This window comes from Octopus bimaculoides, chromosome 25, assembly GCF_046866305.1.
Source record: "Octopus bimaculoides isolate indiv1 chromosome 25, ASM4686630v1, whole genome shotgun sequence".
Classification (NCBI taxonomy): Eukaryota; Metazoa; Mollusca; class Cephalopoda; order Octopoda; family Octopodidae; genus Octopus; species Octopus bimaculoides.
Genome location: NC_142952.1, coordinates 34,802,535 through 34,829,201, shown reverse-complemented (window position 1 = coordinate 34,829,201; position 26,667 = coordinate 34,802,535). Strand labels below are relative to the sequence as shown.

The window sequence follows — 26,667 nt, the reverse complement described above, 5'->3', positions numbered from 1 at the left end:
ATATATATATATATATATATATATATATATATATATATATATATACATATATATACATACATATATCTGTGTGTGTGTGTGTGTGTGTGTGTGTGTGTGTGTGTGTGTGTGTGTGTGTGTGTATAGAAATGTATGTTTTCATGCATGTATGTAAGTATACGTGCGTATATACAGATATGGTTCCAGTGTATAAAGTATGGTTTTATTGAATGATAGCTACAGATCATCAGACAGACTGGCAAACAGACAAGCTGAATATATATATATATATATGTGTGTGTGTAAATATATATGTATACATATATATGTATATAAATGTATGTATACATGAATATATATATATGTGTGTATACATACATATTTATATAAATGTATGTACATATATGTATATGTATATATATATATATATATATATATATATATATATATATATATATGTATGTATATATGTATATATGCATATTTATGTATATATATGTGTGTATGTGCATATATATATATATATGTGTGTGTGTGTATATATATATATATATATATATATATATATATATATATATAGCTAAATAACTAGAATAGATAGAATTTTTACATATATATGTACACGCACATACCTACAGTATATATATATATATATATATATATATATATATATACATACACACATACATACACATACAGCAATGTGTTCGTGCATACACCTAAATATAAACACGTATTATTTTAATCATGGTATACAAACGCACGCACGCACATACACACATGTGCATGTATGGGTGTGTGTGCCGTGTGACTTAACAGATTAAGATAAACATAGCTACATCATAGATGTATTAATAATTGTGGGTTTCTGTATGACTAGTATGCTAACTAACGTTATATATAACGTTATGGTGTTTATAATCTGTTTATAATCATCTATACATGCAGTGGAAGCTAAAATTTCTGAATCGATATTTTGTAACACTGTTTAGTATACATATATAGGCGCAGAAGTAGCTGTGTGATATATATAAATATATATATATATATATAAATATATATATATATATATATATATATATATATATATATATATATATATATATGTGTGTGTGTGTGTGTGTGTGTGTGTGTGTGTGTGTGTGTGTGTGTGTATACACATATATATGTGTTTGTTTGTGTGTATATGTATATATATATATATATATGCACACATACACAAAAATATATATGTATGTACATGTATAGATAGGCGCATGAGTGGCTGTGTGGTAAGTAGCTAGCTTACCAATCACATGGTTCTGAGTTCAGTCCCACTGCGTGGCACCTTGGGCAAGTGTCTGCTACTCTAGCGTTGTGGTAAACGGAAACTGAAAAAAAGACATATATATATATATATATATATATATATATATGTATATATATATATATATATATATATATATATATATACACATATATATGTATATATATATATATATATATGTATATATATATATATATACACACAAACATATATACATATATATATATATGTGTGTGTCTGTGTGTGTGTCTCCCCACCATCGCTTGACAACCGATGCTGGTGCATGTACGTCCCCGTAACTTAGGGGTTCGGCCAAAGGAACCGATAGAACAAGTACTAGGCTTACAAAGGATAAGTCCTGGGTCGAATTATTCGACTACAAGTGGTGCTCCAGCATGGCCGCAGTCAAATGATTGAAACAAGTAAAAATAGTCCTACGTTGATTCGCGTATGTGTGTGTGTGTGTGTTTGTGTTTATACGAGGGTGTGCTGAAAAGTTCCTGGCTTCCGGTAAAAGAAAAATACAGGAGGGTCGATTAATTATGATTTTATTCAATATAAACCGTTCTCAGATCCACCCACCTATTGCAGCGGTCCTTCAGTTTTTCCAAGTTTCTCTGTATAAGAACCGGGAAGGTAGAGCATCCAACCAGGCCTTTTGCGACATCGTTAAAGCCACGAACTTTTCAGCACCGCCTTCCTCGCAGACATGTATAGGCATCCATATACATTGATGTGTATGGATAGCAAGAGTCTCAAATAATCGCAATCGATAGAAAGAAAGGTAAAACGTGATGTAATTATATAAAATTTCTACACTGACAGAGACAGGTATACAGTCAGACAGACACACTGATGTACGAATTTATAACTGGATAGCTATGTCTATGCGTGTATATATGTATATATATATATATATATATATATATATATATATATATATATATATATATATATATAAGCACAAAATTAGATTCGTGAATAAATCGATGTGTGCACACATACATACACACCTCTCTGTCTATATACTCCAATAAATACATATAAGCAACAATATATAGCTTATATATATTCAGAAAAATGTATGCAAATGTTGCGGTAATATCTGTGTATATATATATATATATATATATATATATATATAAACACACAGAGTGAGTGAGTGAGTGAGTGAGACGCACAAAATCTTTCTCCCCTCCACACACACGTATGTGTGTGTGTAGAGAGAGAGACAGAGACAGAGGTAGCCCCAATACACAGATATGTACATATAGAGGTAGATATATTTAAGATTTGTGTTCACACAGTTCTTTTGTGTTGGTCCGTTACGACATCATTCTGCAATGGTTTTGCTTGGAGAGAGAGAAAGTGAAATCTGTTATTATCTGAAATAATATAGTTAGCTTTAAATAACTGTCTATCTTTCTGTTGTGATAAGATATTAGTAATACCTCACTGGTTTGTGCAGTGAAAGTAATAAGAGATATAGACATTGGGATGGATACGTGGATAGAGAGAGAGAGAGAGAGAGAGAGGGTACTTAATGAATGTTAGATAGATAGGTAACTGGATATAGGATATCAACAGACGGCTACACACACATAGATATGTGTGTGTGTGTCTATGTATTACATATATATATATATATATATATAGTGTGTATATATATATGTGTGTGTATATATGTATATATATATATGCGTATATATATATGTATATATATGTATATATATACGTATATAGTACGTATATATGTATGTATATATAGATGTATATATATATATATGTATATATATATATATATATATATATGTATATATGTATATATATATATATATATACGTATATATGTATATATATGTATATATGTATATATATGTATATATGTATATATATGTATATATGTATATATATGTATATATGTATATATATGTATATATGTATATATATGTATATATGTATATATATATATACGTATATATCTATATATATATACGTATATATATATACGTATATAAAACGTATATATGTATATATATATGTATATATATTTATCTATATATATGTATGTATATATGTATGTATATATATATATATATATATATATATATGTATGTATGTATATATATATGTGTGTATATATATATATATATATACACACCATGTAAGGAATATGGAATAGTTTTAAAAGATATGAGGAATATGTTGTAACGGTTACGTATCTATATATGTGTGTGTGCTTGTGTGGGTGGTCACGCGCACACATGCACTCGCATAAACATACATCCACAGGTGTATACATTCTCTCCCTCTCTGTATATATATATGTATATGTTTATTGATTTTTCTGAGTTCCTATACAACACACATACATATACCTATGTACGTATTTATCCTTACATGTATGTATAAATGGGAATTTATTTTCATGTTCGTTGGGCTTTTGTAAATGTGTGAATATATGTCTGATATAAATTTCTTTCCGTTGTTTTGAATAAAGAACATTTTTGAATACAAAGTATATGCAAATGAAGCTGAGGTACAAAACATGAGGAACTTTGATACTGTGTTCGAGTGTGTAGCTCTGAGCATGCGTGTAAGCGTGTAGAAGCATGTGTATGTATGCGCGCGCGTGTGCGCATATATATATATATATATATATCATTATTCTACATGACAACAGTTCGTATTGGCCGAACAAATTACTGAGATCGATTTAATTCAAAACACCGTTCGGCAGCTATTTGTGTATTTATACATACATTTATATATATATATATATATATATATATACATATATATATATATATATATATATGTATTGCAAATATATGCATATATATAGATAGTTAGATACATACATTTATATATATATACATATATATATATATATGTATATATATGTATTGCAAATATATGCATATATATAGATAGTTAGATACATACATTTATATATATATATATATATATATGTATATATATGTATTGCAAATATATGCATATATATAGATAGTTAGATACATACATTTATATATATATATATATATATATATATATATATATATATATATATGTATTGCAAATATATGCATATATATAGATAGTTAGATACATACATTTATATATATATATATACATTATATATATATATATATATATATATATATATATATATATATATATATATATATATATATATATACATAGACGCATAGTTTAGGAAATTTATTCTTGAAAGATGGCCAAATGTTTCATTCCAGTGGAACGTTATTTTGTATAGGAAAGTTGAATATATATTTAAGCCAAAAGATGGGCTGAACTATTTTGAAATTACGAAAATGAAATGTTAAAACATAAATATCCGTTTGCAAATATTAAACTGCACAAAGTCGAGCATACATTAATAGATAGTAATCAGTTATATGGAGAAACTATGATAATGTAGAAATTGGGTGATAATAGAGTAATGCAGTGAGAGTAAGACCTGGAGGCTTTGTGAGTATATATGTGTATATATATATATACATATCTATGAGAAGTATTTGTATGGAATGTTAATGAAGAATATTGGAGAGCGAGAGAGGAGACGTGCTAAAAGTAGCTGAGTTAGTGATGGGGGAATGCTGAAATCGTGAAATGAACGATACTTGATCGTAAAGAATTGTGAAAAGACAGAATGAATTCGTTTCGCTTCACGTATGTTCTGGTTCCATTGTTGAGTGAAGAATGGCCGGATTCTCGTTCGAAGGAATTCTATTTGCCAATGTTGACTACTGCCGATCAAATCAAGATATTTATATTCAGCTACATTGGTTAGTTATTTCGTTTGCTAAAACTAATTACACATACACACACAACGATTTATGGTACGAATGTACGGATCATGTCGCCTGTAGAACTGAATGGTGAATTAGCATATTTGATAATTAAAATTATGTTATATAACATTCTTTAATATATCGTGTTAAAAATAAACTACCATGCCATGGAAACATTTGTAACATGAATTATCTTTAATTAATACGCGCACACACGAAAACATACGCACACACGAAAACATACGCACATCTGCAGCCGCGTGGCCTAGTGTTTAGTGTTTGGGGTTCACGAAGAATAATGTTGCGCTTTCGATTTCGATTCCAAGATCGAGTGAAACGTCACATCCTTGAACAAGTCACTTCACTTCACTTCACGCTGTTCCGTCCTATTAAATTGAAATCCGTACCAGACAAGTGTGTGAAGCTCTTTCTTGTTCAACCTCTCTCACATTCCGGATGCTGTGTCGCGCCAGTAGTAGGATTTGCCGGGGGGGGGGGTCTATGCCTGATCTCGAAGACGTAGGCGCCTAAAACGATTAACGAAATCATAGAATATGCTCGTGAGTAGCAGCAGCAGTAGCAGTAGTAGTAGTAGTAGTAGTAGTAGTAGTAGTAGTAGTAGTAGTAGTACTTTCCCACATTACATTCACTTCTGCATGTCTTAGATACCAAATATTGAGCTGTAATATTGCTGTTTCATTGTTCCATTGAAGCCATCCGCACTTTTAAGTGTTTCCCAACCGAAGGTTTCTACCCTCACCGTCTCACTCGCCACCTCTGTTGCTTTTCTTTTTATTTTCAGTGTACGTAATCAGCAATAATGTGAAAGCAAGGGTAACCACTGCAGATATCCCAGCAACCAACGGTGTTCTACATATCATTGACCAAGTGCTGGCTTTTCCCTATAAATCGGTGGCAGAAACAATGGCTGACACGGCATACCTCAGGTAAATCAACTTCACACTCTCATCGTAATATTATGCATACAATTACCTGTATAAGTATACAGGGGGCGTATGAGGACAAGAAGCGTTTGCCCGACGTACTTTCGGTTCTGTTAACTCGCCTACAAATTGAAAATATTTATAAGAAAGTCATATTGGAAAGTCCTAAGGGTGTTTGATCACCTGAATGGTTAGAACGTTGCCTAAATATATTGTGGCGTATAGCTATTAATTCTGGTTTCAAATATCAGCCTCGTCTAATTTAGGTTTTATTCTGCCGGGTCTATAAAATTAAGTAGCCGTCAAACTGACGCAACGAATTTTAATGGCCCCAGCAAATTCTGTTTTTGCTGAGACGCAGGTTGATCTTCTAAAAACTAACACTGCCAAACTGAAGTCTTACTCGAGTTCTTCCTGAAAATACACCTTTGTAAGATGGAAAGTTAATGTTTTTCTAGGATGAAACTGTATATCTATCTTCTGTCCTTGCAATCAAGATATCATCTTCTAGACTGTATCAAAGATGGTTTCCCAAGTCACATGACAGTAGCCCCGCAGATTTTTCTTCTTTTTTAAATCCTTTTGGCTTATGGTACCCTAAAAATACGTAAATCAGGACGGTACAGCTGTATTGTGATTTTTCAATTTTTGTCTCCTTCTGCGAGAAATTGGCCATCTTCAGTTCTCAAATAGAACCAGTTTTCATTGCCATTTAGTAGTTATGATAAATCCACCAGACAGAGAATGATAAGTTCAATAAATCAATTTATGTTGTATGGTATTTTATATACCTGTATTTGTCTATCTGACTGTCTGATTTCTCTCTCTCTCTCTCTCTCTCTCTCTCACACACACACGCACACACATACACATAATCTTTGATCTTTTGTAGGGGAAGACAAGTTTTGCACTTGCGTTTGAGGATAATACCTAATATATTAAAAACGGTGCACACACATAAACACATGCACGTGCGTGTGCATATATGTATATATATATATATATATATATATATATATATATAATGCGTGTGTGTAAAATCAAAAGTGATACATCATTGTTGATATATCATGATATCAAACTGACACCCAGGTGAAATTCATAGCATATAAGATGATAACCTGATTCTCTTGTATCAGTCTCATCCCTCACCTCCTCTAACTTTCACTCCTTTCATCTCTGTCTCTCCAACCACCTCTCTCTGTCTGTCTGTCTATCTATCCTCCTCCCTCCCTCCCTCCCTCTATAACGTGGTCCGTGTATTATCCGTATCCTTCGCTTCTTGGGCAATTTCTGCTTCAACGTGTTAACGTGTGTGTATTGGGTGTGCTGTGTGTGTGTGTGTGTGCCTAGAAGATTATATATATGCGTGTGTGTGTGTGTGTGTGTGTGTGTATTGGATGTGCTGTGTGTGTGTGTGTGTGTGTGCCTAGAAGATTATATATATGCGTGTGTGTGTGTGTGTGTGTATTGGATGTGCTGTGTGTGTGTGTGTGTGTGTGTGCCTAGAAGATTATATATATGCGTGTGTGTGTGTGTGTGTGTGTGTGTGTGTGTGTGTATTGAATGTGCTGTGTGTGCATGTAGAAGATTATATATATATATGTGTGTGTATATGCATATATATATATGGATACATGTGTGTGTGTATATATATATATATATACGTATGTGTATATACATGTGTGTATATATACATATATACGTATGTATATAAATATGTGTGTGTATGTATATATCTATATGCGTGTGTGCGCGTGAGTATATATATATGTGCTTGTATGTATGTGTGTATATATATATATTTATATGTGTATATGTATGTGTGTGCGTGTGAATATATATATATGTGTGTGTGTGTGTATGAGTATATATATGTGTGTGAGGTGTGTGTGTATATATATATGTGTGTGTGTGTGTGTGTGTGTGTGTGTGTGTGTGTGTGTATGTATTTCATGCATACAAGTAGGTGTGTAAATATATTTACATATACAGGACCATAGATAGGTAGCTGTTCGAGGTTTAGTTTGAGTTAACAAACGATCCCGCGCGCGCGCACGTGTGTGTGTGTGTGTGTGTGTGTGTGTGTGTGTGTGTCTTTGCACCTCTGCATGCACCTGTGTTTACCTGTACATGCGTGTATCTGTATCTGTATGACTGCGTAACACGAGAATATATTTGCAATTATTTAAAGTTACAAGATTATCACCGAAATCAAAACAAATAATAATAATAACAACAATAATAATAATAATAAAAAGAAAAGCAAGCCAAAAGCAGAAAACATAAAAACAAAAATATAACAACTACAATACAATGCAAAAAGCAAAAAAAAAAAAAATTAAACCAAACCAAAACGAACCGAAGCGAAACCAATGGAAACGTAAAAAACTGGTAAAAACGCGAACACCCACAGATATAATCACACATACAGATTTACTTCTATACACACGCACGCACATACATAGTTCTATATTTATATACACACAAAGCTAAATTTATGCACACATACACACACAAACTCCCGCGCGCGTGCGCACGTACATCCATTTAGGAAATAAAAGAATATAAAGAAAGAAGCACGATGAAAACATTATATATTGGAAACAAATCCGATTTAGATTTCTAACTCCAACCAACACCCCAACCACTGACAACACTACCGGTACTGCAATTACTAACGTCAGCGTCGTCGTGATAATCCTCCTCCTCACCATTTTCAACAGTCATCAACATCATCATCATCATCATAAGTATTCTCGCCATTATCAATATCGTCATCGCCACCCCACCACCCCTACTACTACTACTACTACTACTTCTGCTACATTACTGCTACCTTCATCGTAATCATCACCATCATCATCATCATCATCACCACTGCTGTCATCGACTTCACGATCGTCATCATTCTGTTCGTCGCCAAATCTATCCTTCTGTCCCAGCTCGCCGCCATCTACGCCTTCACCCATCCCTGTAGGTAAGCAGCCATCTCTCTCTCTCAATCCACCCATCCGAAAACATGTAATCTCGAACGAAATACGAAAACTTCTGTGCATGATTGCCAAAGTACCACCAAGGGAATCCCTCCTCTTTTCCCAATAATAATAATAATAATAATAAACTGTAATAGAATACTAGAAAAGTACGACCAGAATAAGAGACAAAAAATGCAGGAAAACAAAACAATACAAATAAATTAAATAAGAGAAATGAAAGCGCACTGTTGATCTTACAAGATTAAATGTGGCAACGTAGTGTTTTGGTTTTAGAAACCTAGCTTTTCATTTATTCCTTGTCTTCACTTTCTCTCTCTCCCCCTCTCTCTCTCCTTTCTCCGTAAATCTGTCTCTCTCCTCCTCTCATTGTTTCTCCTGCTGCTCTACGTAGCTCTATTTCTCGCATTCTTTCCATTTTTTCCATGCTTTTGTCTTATTTCATAATCTTTTTCTCTAGTCTCTCTAGTCTTATCTAGTCTCATCTCTACCCCTCTCTCTCTCTCTCCACTCAATTGTCTTCCCCTCTCTCAAACCGTTTACTAATCTCTCTCTCCGTCTATTTCTCGTTTTCCTCCACCCCTCCTCTTTTCACTTGTCACCTCCGTTACTCTTTCCACTAGTTGTAAGATTACCTTAGTTTTTCCTCGGCATTATTTTACAATAATAACAACAATAAGAAGAACAATAACTAGGATAATAATGATGATAATCATTATTAATAATATCGTTTATTTATTTGTATATTTCTGTATTTGTTTGTGATATTTCTATAACCGCAGTTTTAATTCGCCATTTTCAACGAGATTCTACCTTCTCGTTGTGCAGTTATTCACTTAAGAGATTATCAAGTTCTACCTAAAACAAGCCAAATAAATAAAATGAATGAAAGATTTGCAAAGAAAAATAAATAAGGAACGATTTTGAAAGAAATAAGAGCTTAAAGAATAAAAAAGAGCTACAAGAAGAAAAAGCAAAACAATTAAGAAATTCAGAAAACACCACCGCCTTCGCAACCACAAAAAATGTAAAAATACAAATATAAATTTGTATGTATGTGTGCGAAGGTGCATGAATATACACGCGCGCGTGTGTGTGTGTGTGTGTGTGTGTGTGTGTGTGTGTGTGTGTAGGAAACTTAAAGACCAAGCCGGATCATGAAGGTAAAATGATTTGCTAAAGCTTTGGAACTGAACCTTCCCTTCCCCCCCAACCCACCCAGCCACCCAGTTGAACTCGGTTGTATTGTGTGCCATGGTAGATCAAAGACCATGTGTACGTTTGTGTGTGTGTGTGTGTGTGTGTGTGTGTGTGTGTGTGTGTCATTATATTATATACCAGTATGTGTCAGTCTATCAGAGTATAGTGTGCTAAATCGAATTGCAGAGAAGATAATCAGAAGAGTAGGTATCGAAGAGGAGTGAGTTTATTGTACAACCTGCATTGTATGGTTTACAATTGTTTCCACGACTTGAGGTAACCAATCACACGCCATGTCTATAGATATTCACGACAAAGACGATATAGTCATGCGTATCATGTTATGCATATTACACTGGAAGTTGTTTCATCGGAACCGATTCATCATCAACTTGATCCTCACGAAACAACTGCTGGTGATATTACGTAGCATACATTGCTTCACGTTCAAAACTAAATCTTCCTTAATATCCATGTCTATAGATGTGATGAAACAATTGTAAACCATAGAATAAAAGTTCAGTAAGATTACGGATTTGTTGTTTGTTCGAAACCTGATTTTTCACAAGAAAATCCTTCATATAACTTCAGGTCGCCACTAATTGTGACTGCTCTCTGTAGTAAACGCCTGGTTTTACTAATCCCCACTTCATTTTCAGATATTAGATGTATATCATTTTTAAAACTTATCTCTACAGATTTTCTGTAGAAATTAGAACCAACACTAAACGTTACGTATACGAATGCGTCTATGTAAACAATGCAATCAAAGATAGAAAAAATAGGTTATGCGTGTATATGCATATTTCAAGAATTTTTGCTCCTCCTTCAGCATCACTTCCAATCCATTAACCATCCACGAACACACTGCTTAAATAGCCAGCAAATTTAGCAATTTATTTATATATATATATATATATATATATATATATATATATATATATATGATAGTTTTATCAGTTCCACCCTTAAACCGATTTTTCCTACCAAGAGCCTAACAAGTGAAAATCTCATCCTTATATTTTAGTCAACAATATTAGTTTTTTCGCATACAATATAACCTCAACTACCCAAAAATGTATTAATGAAACTACAGTTATTACTAACTTATGATTAATTTGCTAATTTTAATTTATGACCTTAAATTTAATTCTTTTTTTCTTAAAGTGTCTGTTTTTTTCAACCCTTTTTGTTTTGTTTTGCTTTTTTCAGAGAATTCTACGAGATCCTTTCCCTAGATCCAGAATTCTTGTCGCAGGCCAAAGATGAGACCACCAATATCAGTGTCTTTGCTCCGTCAGAGGGATTTTTGATGACAATCGGCAGAGAAAAGATGAAAGACATTAAGAATGACTTCCAAGTAATAAGAAAGGTAAAACATCTTTTACACGACAGTTCATTTTGTTATTGTGTGTATGTGTGTATGTATGTAGGTATGTATGTGCGTTTACATATGTGCGTGTGTATATGTGCATATATATGTGTGTGTGTGTGTGTGTGTACATTTATAAGTATGCTTATATATGTGTGTGTGCATGTGTGTATGTGACATCAGCGTCACTCGAACTCATCACAGATTTCCCATAAGACAATTGCCTGTTCGCTTTATTTCTAGCCCCAAATGGCCTATTTTTTTTATTATATCTAGCACTATGTCTTTCTCCATTTCTAAGTTAAGGGTGAAAATAAAGCAACCCTTCAAGACACAACTGATCTCTACACACAAATGCACAGAATAACAGCAATCAAATGACAACAGCAGAGTGCACAACGAACATCAGCGATCTGACTGTCACCTGTACTCTTGACAAGAGATGCCTGTCAGTCTTTCACACCTACCAGGCTCGTTCGTATTAGCCTGAGTTGCTGGATAATTTTTCGTTGCTTTAAGAATATTATCGAACGGAAACATTTCATAGATTGGAATTTAAATCCTAATCTCTATAGAAATTTATTGTTTCAAAAACAAAAAACATTGAATTTGAGATACTTTTAATTTTTACGATTATAGATAAAAACTCTGGGTGTAACTTCTGAGCCCGAGTCAGGCGTGTGTGAACGATGTCGAGAGAACGTCTGCTACGAATGATATTTGTTGACAAAGGGCTTCACTAACACGATCGCCAGACACTGAACGAAAATAAATGAACTGCGACCAGGCTCAATAAAAGGAGCCGGAGTCATTGACTGAAATTACATACTTGAAGTCAGTGTTGGCAGAAATTAAATCAGATTGCAAATACACGTTCACTTTACTAAATTTATACTCGGGCTAAGCCCGAACAGTCCGAGTGTTGGTATTCTATGAAGCATTTCTCGTGTGTTCATTGGCTGCTCGCAAAAAACAGAAACTTTATAGTACAATACAGTGCAAAGAAAAAAAAATATTAACACAATATTTATATATACATACATACACTTCTTTGCATGCATATATTGCTCTCTATTTCTGTCTTTCTCTTTCACCATGCGTGTGTACATTTGGTTCTGTGTATAGTATTATATATATATATATATATACACACACACATTTATAATCACACAAATGCGTGCGCGTTTGTATTATAAATGTATGTTTGTACTTTGTGTGTATACATATATGTATATGAAATAAGTGTGCTTATATATGTGCGTAGATAGATAGATAGTTAGGTAGGTAGGTAGGTAGGTAGATAGATAGATAGATATCAGCTCCTATCATACTGAAGACTGTTCTAATTTAATATTTTATTTAATAAAAGATATTTCATATTTTCTTATTAGTCGTTTACTTTTACTTTCGACCAAAAACTCTTATTCCATTAACGTTTATTTGTGTACACACACATACACACACACACACACACACACACACACACACACACATATATATATATATATATATATATATATATATATATATATATATATATATATACACACAAAATTATTGTACACCTGTGTGCGTGTGATCTTGTATATATACACTTTGTATGTATGTGTGTGTGCATTCTGATAACGTCGTCGTTAGCTCAAAGTGCTCCGGCCGCTTTGGTAACGATGTTACACTTGCGGTGAATGTTATTATTATTATTATTATTATTATTGGTGGTGGTGTTGCTGTTGTTGCAGACACCAAAGTTCGGTAGGTGACAGGGGTGTGGAGGCGGCTTTGTTTGGGTGAAGACATGTTATCTAATGCTTCAAGCAGGAGATGGTGGGAGCGAGGAGGAGGCGGTCGGAGCTGTGTGGCAGGCAGCTCTATCGCTTCTAGTCTGCTGTTTTAATCCAATGTACAACATTGAATATCTTCCACCACCAACACCACCGCCATCATCATCTCCATCGACAGCGTCACCACCACGTCCACCAACAACTGAAAACGCCAACACCACCATCATCATCATCATCCATACCAATATCCAGTACAATTCTAACATCGTACCAAAAGCATCAATTGCACCTCCTCCTTCAACATCACCAGCAATACCACCACCACCACCACCGCCACCACTATCATCATCATCATTATCAACATCGCACCTCCACCACCATTAGCGTCTCATTCAACATTACCAACAACGCCGTCGCCCCCTTAATCAATGCCTATAACACCTCCACCATCATCAACATCATCATCACTATCAACAACTCTATCACTATCTACACTGCAGCAATAACACCATCATCATCACCAATAGCAGCTCCATCAACATCAACAACACCAAAAACGCCACCGCCATTAATTTCGTTACCACCTACCACCACCACCCCCAAATCCTCCACCACCACAACAGCCTGTCGTTAATACCACCGCCACATACCGTCACTACCTAACCAGTCACTGTTATCAGCACCGACACACTCAAATTACTAATGCCACCACCACCACCACCACCACCACCACGCACCAAGTCGCTACTCACTCCTCACACCAACACCCAGTTAGTATTAATCCCACCATCATCACCACCACCACGCTACCATCCGCCCTCCCTCTCACCGCCACCTCTCTCTCTCTCTCTCTCTCTTTTCATGTTTCCTATCAGTGGCGAAGCTTTTGAAGCCTCACGATTTTAATATATTGAATCAGAGATGTTAGCTGGTCAGTGAATGGTCAGAAAATTTCACTAAGAATTTGCTAATATCTTAGGACAAGGTCAAGAACGAAGCCAGAATAGATATTTGCACAGCACGGTTGATAAAGCCAGTCAGTCTTTTTTGTGTATCGTAGCTGGAAGTAGAAGGTAGCTGGTGAGGTTTTGCCATAATCAGGGGTGAATCTATAACGTTCCGTTAATGGTGTCCCGATTCTATTCACTGCTAGAGATTCGTCTTAGCGTTTGTATTAGCAAAACTGAACGCGAGCGTGATGTGTGGATGACGGCGGCCGGTAGCTTATGGGTGTGTGTATGTAGGTATGTACGTGCATGTTTGTTGTGCGTTTATTGTTTGCACATGTGCATATACATGTAGGTGAATGTGAACCACACTTACACATACACCTACGCATCTGTCTGTCTGTATATATATATATATATATATATATATATATATATATATACATGTATGTGTGCGTCTGTGTGTATGTACACGTGCGCGGGCAATTATCTGCTGAGGTGGTATATATATGCACGTATGTAATATTTACGTATACAAATATATAATTTATATATACATACATACATATATACATACATATATGCATACACAATACCTATTGTATTACGAAAGGATTATCTATCATCTGTGGCTTGGAATGAACTTTTCACCTCGATGACGAATGCAGTCAGACGAACAGGTCGAGCTGCACCAAAGCTTAAGACGTCCGTTTGTAATCTTCGTTGTTATCTTAGAGCCAAACAATAACAGACAGCGGACAGTATTAGTACAATAGGGTGTTGAGCACTTTTAGGTCTTCGGACAAGGCATAAACATTATCTATATATATATATATATATATATATATATAGTTAAACATAGGGCATGAGAGCGGGAGTAGAGACACAAACATATAACTGTATAACTACATTTTGTTTTCTCGCTACATACTATACTTCAGTAATAAATAGGCCACGAGCTGGCAAAACCGGGTACCACGTCGTACAAAATATTTAGCAGCATTTCGTCCGACTTTATGTTCTGGGTTCAAATTCCACCGTGGTCGACTTTCCCTTTCATCCCTTTTGGTGGTGGTGGGGGGGGGTCGATAAAATAAATACCAGTTGAGTTCCGGGAGTTCAAGATAATCGATTTTCCACCTCTACCGAAATTATTGGTCTTGTGCCATAATTTGAAAATAATAATAATAATAATAATAATAAGGTATGCGATAAAGAAGAAAGAAAAGTCGAAAGATATGACAGGTTAGCTTCGCAAGTTAAGCAGTTGTGGTCGATGAAAAAGGTAGCAGTAGTACCAATAATTGTCCGAGCATGGGAATAGTGAGTAAAAATCTCGAGGAGTACGTGGAACAAATAGGGGCTGCAATAAGGGTGGAGCACTTGCAGAAAACATCAATGCTTGGAACTGCTCGAATACTCCGGAAGGTGCTCGAAAAATAAAGGGTGTTACCTTAGTTCACTGGTAGTGAACAGCTGACACTGTAGTACATCTCCAGCGCTAGAAGCTTTGCAAAGGTGATAATAATAATAATGGTTTCAATTTTTGACACTAGGGCAGTAATTTGGGGGCAAGGGATGAGTCGATAACATCGACCCCAGTGTTTCACTGGTATTTGATTTATTGGCCTTGAAAAGATATTTGAACTCAGCCCATCAATAATAATAATCCATTCTACTATAGGCACAAGGCCTGAAATTTTGTGGGAGGGGTCTGGTTGATTGCTAGGTAGATAATCGATCGGTATCCGATGACAACAAAGTCTGTGTTCTCAGCTGGTCGATTAGATCGACCCCGAAAGGATGAAGGGCAAAATAGACCTCAGCGGAATTTGAACTCAGAACGGAAGGACGGAACAAATACCGTTAAACATTTTATATGGTGTGCTAACAATGATTTCAAATTTTTGCCACAAGGGCAGCTTGGGGAAGGGAATAAGTCGATTGCATCGACCCCAGTGCGTAACTGGTACTTAATTTATTGATTCCGAAAGGATAAACGGCAAAGTCGACCTCGGCGAAAGTTGAATTCAGAACGTGAGGAAGAGAGAGACAAAAACGGCCCCAGTAAGTTTCGAACTCTGAACGAAGTAATATATTGTTAAGTGTAATTTTAGGAAGATCGACCACTTTTTGTGAAAATAGGATGAAAACAAAATCTTGTCATCCATTTAGTTATTGATGTAAGATGATCTTTCAATTAAATTTTATTGCAGATGGAAGCCTTGGCTTATTGAGATTAACTCCTGGCTCCAAATGTTTTGGCTTTCTGACTTCTTGCATTTATTGCTTTTCGGGGGTGGGTTTGTGGTGGTGTTGGATGGGGGTGGGGCTTTATTTTGTGTTTTTGTTGTTATTCTTTATATACACAAGACTTAGTTTTTTTTTCTTATCTCTGTATTGAATATAGTTCTGTACACATGGACATACATGTAGGTATGCTTCTACATGTGGTGTATGTTTAGTAGAACAAACAGGATAAACGAAACTCAATATATGTGCGTGTGTGTTTGACTGTGTTCCTCTCCCCACCATCACCACCACCAGTTGGCAACCAGTGTCGGTATGTTTACCACTCCGTCAATTAGCAGTTCGACATAAGAGACCCAATAAAATAAGTACCAGGCTTCAATAAAATTAATACTAGGGGCCGACTCATTCGATTAAAATTGAAGGTGGTGCCCCAGCATGGCCGCAGTCTAGTGACTGAAAGATTACATATATATATATATATATATGTATGTGTGCATTTGTGTGCATACATACACACACACACAATTACATATTTGTACCTGTGTGTGTGCGCGCGGTTGAATATTCCATATGCGTCCACCCTTTCTTTAATTCTCAGGCAGAATGAATGCAACATGATCTATCCAACAGGATTCTATACAGTCTCCGTCGATCCGTTTTCTCTCACAAAATATGAGGTAACTCGAGGTTATAAAAATGACACTTGCTCAAAATACTATGCTGAGAAATCGAACCCTGGACCTCGTAGTTTTCAATCGGAATTCTTAACTATTCACCCATACTGCATTCACACCCCCACACACAGAGACGCGCACGCGCGCGTGTATGTGCACGTTTATAATTATGCGTTCGTGTGTACGACGCAAATAATTTCTATTTCAGCGGTCATATTAACCCTTACAAGATCAGTGAAAAATGGAAGTCAAATAGAAATGTATAAACATATACACTCACACTATACACATATATATATATATATATATATATATAGAGAGAGAGAGAGAGAGAGAGAGATGCACACACATGCATACACACACACACGAAGAATGAACGAATAAGATCGAAACACAAAAGAGGCAGAAACAAACGAAAATTGCATTGACAATTTTGTATGACATCCACAAAGTCGTTCATTAAAGTAACATCTCTCTTAACTGTCTTTATTTATATCTCTCTGTCACACCACATTTTTTTCTTTCCCCTCGATGCTTCTGTCTCCCAGAGTCTTACACACACAAATATATATACGTGTGTGTGTGCATATATGTACATAAATGCATAAATACTTATGTACATGCATCCATATATGCATACGTATAACGAGCACAAAAACGCTCGCCTGCGTGCACATACACCTAAACGCCAACTTCAATGAAATAACACACAGCGCCATATCCATTTAGCTACATTTTTTTACAATTCAAATATTCTCCCTTTTATCGTCACTCTCTCATCTCTACCATCACTCACACGTTACACTTTCTCTGCCGAATTTCTAACACGAACAAAGAAAGACATTTTCTTTCTCCCATTGTTTTATCCGAGCTTTTCTCTTTTGCATTAAACATTATCAATATTTTATTACTATTTCTTATGCATTCCTTACATATTATTACATATGTCTTTATTTTAGTTTAAAATAGGTTTATCTATTTTTTTTTTTCTTGTGTCGTATTAATTTGTAAAGTATCATTCCGATTGAAGTTACTAGAACCTTCGTCAGGGCCCTGCTGCATTCTACCAATACTAGATAATACGATCTGTAGAACGCAACCCCTTCTTTCTGTAGAGCTTTGGTTCTCAACCGGGGTCCACATGACCTTCAAGGTCTATATAAGATTTTGTTAAAATTTATGAGCAATAAAAAGCTTATGCTTGTACAGTATACAAGATATTTATAAAAAATTTTCATATAAAACTTGATGTAATTTTAAGTATAAAAATTTAATGGGAGTTTTTAATCATCGAATGGTTATGGGGATCCAATAGAGGAAAATAGAAATCCAGAGGTTATAGGTGAAAAGGGTTAAGAACCACTGCTGTTGAGGGATATTGGAGGTTATGGGTAAGGATGACCTGGAATAGACTCTGAATTGTGACTATGGAAGTCGGAACAATCACTTCTAAAGGAATACCAGGTCGGAGATTGTGGATATTTCTCATAAGATTTTAGAATATCAGTCGGGGGAAAAAAAGCAATGTAAATTGACTCTCCAGTATATTACTGTCATGAGTCCGAGGACTCAAAGTGTTGGTCACCAGGATAATAATACCGTCCCTGGACGAGACGCCAGACCGTCGAAGGATTATTTATACAGATATGAGGAAATTGGAGCAACGTGAAATGAAGTGTTTTAAACAAGGGTATAACATACTGCTTGGTCCTGGAATCGAACTCACGATCGTGAGTGAACATTCTAAACACTTGGACATGTATCTTCATCAATGTTTGAAGGATTCAACTATTCCTGGTGAAATTTCTGCTTGATTGTCTAAAAGCTCAGATATTTGTGGTATTTGCATTGAACTAATACATACACCCACAAATGTATGTATATGTGGTTATATATACATGTGTATAGGATTACACCAACACACAAACATATACACATACACACATACGCTTGTATATATGATTACATATATGTGTGTGAGTGTGCTACACGTTAAAATTTCCAATACCTGCATACATATTCATTTGAATATAAATACGCGTGCGTGTATGTATATATATCCATATATCACTTCATAACTAAATATAACTATGCAATACAGAAGGAGACCAGCTGGTTTGAATTATGTAACGTCATATTTGCACACTAATCTGCATTTATCTGTCAATATATGGAAACCAGGTTCTGGAAAAATCTATTTTCCGAGACAGACAGATCGTAAGATCGACAGATGTGGGCAGCCCTTAAAAATGATTTGAACGAATTACTTGCAGGTGGTTGTTTGCTGTTTATGAATTCAACGAGAAATATTTCGCAATCGAATTATTAATGTAGGAATAATAACGTAAAAACCAGTTATCAAAACATCCACAACACACACACACACACTCGCCCATGCGCCCAGACGCATACGCATGTTAAAAGCGGGGCTCCGCGCAACTGGAGTTTGACGCTCGAGTTTCCGCGATCTTGCAATCTAAATGAAAGTGTGCACAGCGTGAAAATCGAGTAACGACTAAATCCACAGCTTAAATAAATATGTGAACAAATTCTACACCATGTACTGCATAAACCATCTCCTTCCATTTACTATACACCCCCACACAATATGTGTGTGTGTGTGTGTGTGTGTGTGTGTGTGTGTGTGTGTGTGTGTGTGTGTGTGTGTGTGTGTGTGTGTGTGTGTGTGTGTGTGTGTGTGTGTGTGTGTGTGTGTGTGTGTGTGTGTGTGTGTTGATATTTCGCTTAGGCTAGCGATACTAATAATCTGGAATTAAAATTCAATATACGCACGTTATAGAAGAGTTAGTCAAGTACAGAGCAGTAATAAGGAATTAAATGAACGACAAGGGAACAAGAAATTATGTTACGAAATCCACTAGCTTACAGAGGTTTCCGCTGCAGGATGCAATGTACTCATAGCGGAGTGCTTGTGTAGAATTTCTTGCTCCCTTATATAATGTAAACCTGACTGATGATATCTTGCTGCCATTTCTAGCCACTTAAGTTGCTGTATAGAAAGTCTCTTCTCAAACGTGAAGCACATGTTTTGGACTATAATTTTGTTTCGTTTTTACTTCTATTTAGGTAAAATAAATCATATTCTTTGTAAACTTTTATTTGTTATTTAATAACTATTTTTCTTTTCCCCAGATATTTGCAGGTCACGTGGTGCAGAATTCACGCCTGGACTGGAAGTACCTGCGTTCAAGATTAAGGAAAAAATGTGTCATCAAAAACCAATTTAATATCTCCTTCAAAATCTTCCGGAATAACATCGGTGGTAAGTAAAGTCATTTCAATAACCTAATCTTATGTGAAGGCGAATGGCTCAATGGTTAGAGCGTCGGGCTCACAATCATGAGGTAGTGAGTTTAATTCCCGGACTTGGCTGTGGGTTCACTCAGCTGTAGAAATGAGTTGCGACGTCACTGGTGTCAAGCTGTATCGGCCCCTTTGCCTTTCCCTTGGGTAAGATCGGTGACATGGTATGCATGAGCAACTGAGGGTCTTCCAGAAACAACCCTGCCTGTACTTGTGTCTCGGGGGTAAGCTTTCTAGGTACAATCCCATGGTCATTCGTGACCCAAGGGGCTTTTTACCCTTTAAATCTTATGGATTATCATCGTCATAGATGTTATTTTTGCAGTGGTAGTCGTCTGTAGTGTTTTCGCTGTTATTGATTTTTTCCTTCTCGGAGCGACTCGAACCCGGTAGAATTTTACAGAATAGCATAAAACCGGAAGAAATGTCGCTATACAATTTTGTCCGGCGCGGTAACGATTCTGCCATTTCGAGTTGAACAGCGTCACCGAGTTGAACCAAATCGGTATTTCAGTACATTGACAACTTGCTTGTGTTATCTGTTCGGTCAAATAATGGCATTATACATACATATATAAACCCACGCGCACGCACGCACATAATCGTATATACTATTGATTTGTAATTGAAAGATTCATGGACGTGTAGGAAGTATCTAGCTGAGTACACCTCGTTGAGTAATATACCAGAAGATCTGCTAGCTAGGAAGCATATGTAGCCTGGATTTCGTCTGTTCCACTCATTCAATTTGGATATATATATATATATATATATATATATATATATATATATATATATATATATATATATAGTTGAAATTTATTTAAAAACAAAAGAACGAAGTCAAGTGTATGAACAACAATCAGGTGTATTAGTTTGACGCACGGGAAAGCGAAAAAGTCTTTTACGTTTCGAGCCTACGCTCTTTAACAGAAAGGTATAAGAGAAAATAAACAGAGAGAATAAAAAAAAACTTGTGGATTTAGCGGTCAAGCATGGCAGCATATATATATATATATATATATATATATATATATATATATATATATATATATAGACGGATTTCTACACTATTTGTATTGATGAAATGGTACCAGCTTGTTCGGGTCAACCCGATTTTAGTAGAGGAAATATAAAATCGTCCAATTATAAAGCTTGTCCGAACTCGGAAGCTCGTGATTGCGAAGTGGACTCCTCAACCACACGACCACACCATCGTCGCATTCGTGTCATTGCTACACAGGTTATGTACTCTTTCTATATACATATCATTATCACCATCAGCAGCATCACCACCAATAGCAACATCAACCTTCCATATATTTGTTTTATCCATGATAATCGATGATCTGTAGTGAAATCCATCTCACTTTGAATATCTTTTTCTAAGATGGAGAACACAGAAGAGGCGAGGATGGGGAGCGAGGAAACACAGTAGACTGATATATAAAGAAAGGAGAGAAAAAGATATATATACATACATTCATAATATATATATATATATATATATATATATATATATATATATATTATCTTTGTGCGAGATAAGTGGGTAGATAGATAGGTAGATAAACAGACAGACAGATAGAATGGTAATGCAAGACGGATTTTAATGGCGGATTTACAGTATACCGTGCTTGGAATTCAGTATTGAAGATTTGGTAGCCATATCTTGCTGAATACTAAACTACAGATTGCTTGCTTGTTTGTTTGTTTATTCCCCCCCCCCACACCTCTCTCTTTCTCTCTCTCTCTCTCTCTCTCTCTCTCTCTCTTGTGTATGTATCAGTATGCATGTATGGAGTGTGTCGAAGGTGTATATAGGTGTACAGATGTGTTTGATGTGTTTATGTGAGTGAAAGACGTGATGTACATGGTACAGGCCATATAACAACATCGCAATCTGTATGTGTGCGCGTCAAAGAAGATATATCGTAGGGATACACAGATTAACACTGTATTTAGTTACGTTCGGTGTTCAAATCTGGCAGAGGTCGAATTCATCTTTCATCCTTCAGGTCTCGATAAAAGAGCCACCCGTTTTTATTACGAAGGCGATATATTTCATTGTTCTCTACCCGTAAATTTATAACATTTTGTAAAACAAAAAAAAATAACTATTGCCCTGAATGGATGGGGGTTTGAACACCACAAGTTCCCTAAGTAAATTTTACCATTTATTTCCAGTTCCACGGTCGATGTAATCGATGGTTCTTTCCACTAAATATGTGATCTTGTCTCTATGATAAAAATACTTATCAGTTTCTAATTTTGGCACAGAGCCAGCAATGTTTAGGAGAGGCGAGTAGTTAATATCATTGACTCAAGTACTTGGCTGATTCTTCACTGACTTTGGAGGAATAAATGGCAAATTTAAACTCCGTCATTTGAACTCAGAATGAAAACAACCGTGACCTTTTATCCGGTGCTATAAGGATTCTGGCACCCCGCCACTTCGTCCTAGAAATAATGTTCATCTTGAAAAAAATGCTTTCTGACTATTCCCTCTTTCTCATATGTATTCGTGTGTGTGTGTGTGTGTGTGTGTGTGTGTGTGCGCAATTTTATTCCAACAACGCCATTGATTATCATTAATTATTCATTAACAAAGACGTATGTCTGTAATTAAACATGGCTGCTGTTCCTGTTTTAGCCCCAGGCTAGCCACGAACGAGATGACCTATGATGAAAGTTCCTTCAGTCCTGACGCTCTCTTTCGTTTCTATAAAGAGGATTTCATAGCATATTGTGTGAGATCCCGATTTAAAATAGCAGCATCTGAGTTGAGAGAAATTTGAGTTCTATTTCTAGGAAGTTGGACAACATGCTAGAAATAGCATTCCCTAACAACCTCGAAGTGAACCTCCTCATTGTAGTTATTTAGCCATAGTTCAGTCATAATCAGATAGACTTATTATCAATGTAGTTGCAGCCATATGCATACCGTCCTGTTTCTTAAAACCAGAAACTGTAATTTGGGAGACATTTGTATGCTGTTTCTAGCAAGTAAAGCGACCACGTAGAGTTTCTCTCATAAACTGGTCATCGACCTGGTATCTATTTTTCTGACATTCGGCCAAAGAGTGACACCAAACGACACTGACGCCACCATACGAGAGGAAATATATTGAGAGCCAGACGACATTGATTATAAACAACATCCGGCCTTCTTTCTCTCTCCGTTCGACCCCGGACACGCTTTCTATCATATTCATTCTCTTATTCTCTCCTGTTCTTTATTTCTTCATCTTCCCCTCTGTATCTGTTTTATAACTTTCTTTGCAAAGTTCTGGTAGGATGAGAGAGAGAGAGAGAGAGAGAGACGAAGAGAGGGTGATGAGGGAAGGGGAGAGAAGGGAAAAGAGAGAGAGAGAGAGAGAGAGAGAGAGAGATGAAGGCGGGATTGTTGTGACAGACTGGTTATGTCTGGAAAACAATTAACCAATGGACAGCTATCTCTGGCTATAACAGAGTCTAAAGAAAAACAAACAACGCCAACATCCTGGTACGACCTCGTTGATGAAGGAAATTTTATTCGGAGATTATTTCAATATATATATATATATATATATATATATATGTCCCAGGGATTTTACTGTAGAGCTGAGCACGGCTCCTGCATCATATGTTCAAGTCGTGTCTTAGGTTTAACACTGTATTTACGCTGTGCAACTGAGTCTGGCCGATAGCTCTTTTAGTCGGTGCTATTTTTGCTGTCGATTGTCAAAAGCCGATCCACCACAGAGAAGCAGCATCGACCACTATCGTATGTGTTATGCACGATGTTATGTACGGCAAAGCAGTGCTTTCTTTTTCTTTTTTTTCTTTTTTACTCTTTCATCTGTTGTTAATGCGGGAAGCTAGCAGAATCGTTAGCACGGCCTTTACGGTTTGAGTTCAAATTCCACCTCGGTCGATAAAATAAGTACCATTTGAGCACTGGGGTCGATGTATTGAACTTGATATTATTATTATTATTATTATTATTATTATTATTAAGGCGGCGAGCTGGCAGAATCATTAGCATACCGGGTGAAATGCTTAGCGGTATTTCGTCTGCCGCAACGTACTGACTTCAGATTCCGCCGAGGTCAACTTTGACTCTCATCCTTTCGGGGTAGATAAAATTAGTACCAGTTTATACAATGGGGTAGATTTAAACGACTTTATCCCTTCACCCAAATTTGAGGCCTTGTGCTTCCAGTAGAAAGGATGATTATTATTATTATTATTATTATTATTATTATTATTATTATTATTATTTTGCTGATATTGCAATCCTGCATTTTTTTGTTGTTGCAGTTTTAGTGGCAGCTGCCATTCTGGTTCATTTTTTTTTTCTATTTTTTGCATTTGTCAACATGTTTATTCATAGAAAACAAACTGGCCTAGTAAATAAATACGGAAAATAAAATAATGATAATAATAATATATTGAAAAAAAAAATAAACAGAAAGAGTGAATAAGATAGTTAACAAACACGACATTGCAAAATTCATTCACATATGTACATATGTCTATGCATTTACACACAAATGTACATGCATATATTTCTATGCATATGGTCACTTACAGATACACCTCTTAGTGCATACGCATATATATATATATACATACATACATACACATATATACACCCCTACATATATTCATATATATACACATATATATATGTATATATACATATACATATATAGATATATGCCCACACACACACACACATATATATATATATATATATATATATATATATATATATATATATATATATACCAACACATAGATATGCTTATGTATGTTAAATATGCATGTATACTCGTAACTATATATTCGCTGCGGGTGTATGTGTGTATATATACATATGCACACGTATATATATGCATACTTGCATATATATATGCATATACATGCATATATATATGCATATATATATATGCATATATACATGCATATACATGCATATATATATATATATGCATATACATGCATACATATATATGCATATACATGCATATATATATATATATATATATATATATATATATACGTACATGCCAAAAAGTCGAAAACAATAGAGAGGGAGTCGTAGCGAGCTTCGTGACTGTTTTCGTTTGTCTGTAATCCTTGTATTTATCCGTGTCTTTCTCTGACAGGTATCTATGTCGATGCCGGATTTGGAATGCAGAGACTCTACCTGATCAACCCCGCCATCGGTTGCAGTAATGGTATTATATACGTCATCGATGGCTTCCTAAACTACTCACCATTTAATTTGATTGAAATGATTGACAAAGAGACTTCAGTCAGGTAATGTGATAAGCTTCTTCTTCATCATCATGTGTGACTGCAGTACACTTTGTTTCAGTGTGTGTGTGTGTGTGTGTGTGTGTGTGTGTGTGCGTGCGTGAGAGAGAGAGACATAGAGAGAGAGAGAGAGACATAGAGAGAGAGAGAGAGACATAGAAAGAGAGAGAGAGAGAGACATAGAGAGAGAGAGAGAGAGAGAAAGAGACATAGAGAGAGAGAAAGAGACATAGAGAGAGAGAAAGGAATTGAGATCGCGTGAGATTCTTTGTATGAAGATTCCTTCTCTATTCCCATTCATAAACCTACACATACATGTAGTTTGATAAATGAACACAGATCGATACGTAGTTGCTTGGGTACGTGTTTGTGGTGAAGTATATATATATATATATATTGTTGTACTTGGGGATGGTCATATTGCCAGTTTAGCCAATAAAAACACACGCACTGTATATTTGGTGTTAATTTGCTTCAGCTTTATATTACATTAATCTTAATCTTATTTCGGCCAGAGTTCTTTCGTCACACTTCTTTGACCTCATCAGTGGTCCTTTGTTTCCTTCCTTGCTAAATATCACCTTGCTAAATATCAGCCATTTTGTATTTATTGGCTAAACTGGCAATATGACCATCCCCAAGTACAACAACATCTGTTTCAACACACGATTTCACATCAAAAATCTTGCAAAACAAATATATATATATATATATATATATATATATATATGTATGTATCTGTTGATTCACCAGGAGTGATAAACTACAG

The 26,667-nt window shown here is 35.5% G+C and overlaps 1 protein-coding gene across 2 annotated transcripts in view; it reads left to right on the top strand.

Annotated features, from left to right (window-relative positions):
- Positions 1–26,667, top strand: part of LOC106867589 (periostin) — a 1,103,508-nt gene that overhangs the window by 1,027,714 nt on the left and 49,127 nt on the right. For both annotated transcript variants that reach the window (XM_089342140.1, XM_089342139.1), the window contains 4 exons: positions 5,906–6,050; positions 11,456–11,615; positions 20,424–20,553; positions 25,748–25,901. In XM_089342140.1, coding sequence (XP_089198266.1) covers positions 5,906–6,050; positions 11,456–11,615; positions 20,424–20,553; positions 25,748–25,901 — 589 coding nt within the window. The remainder of the gene's footprint in view (positions 1–5,905; positions 6,051–11,455; positions 11,616–20,423; positions 20,554–25,747; positions 25,902–26,667) is intronic.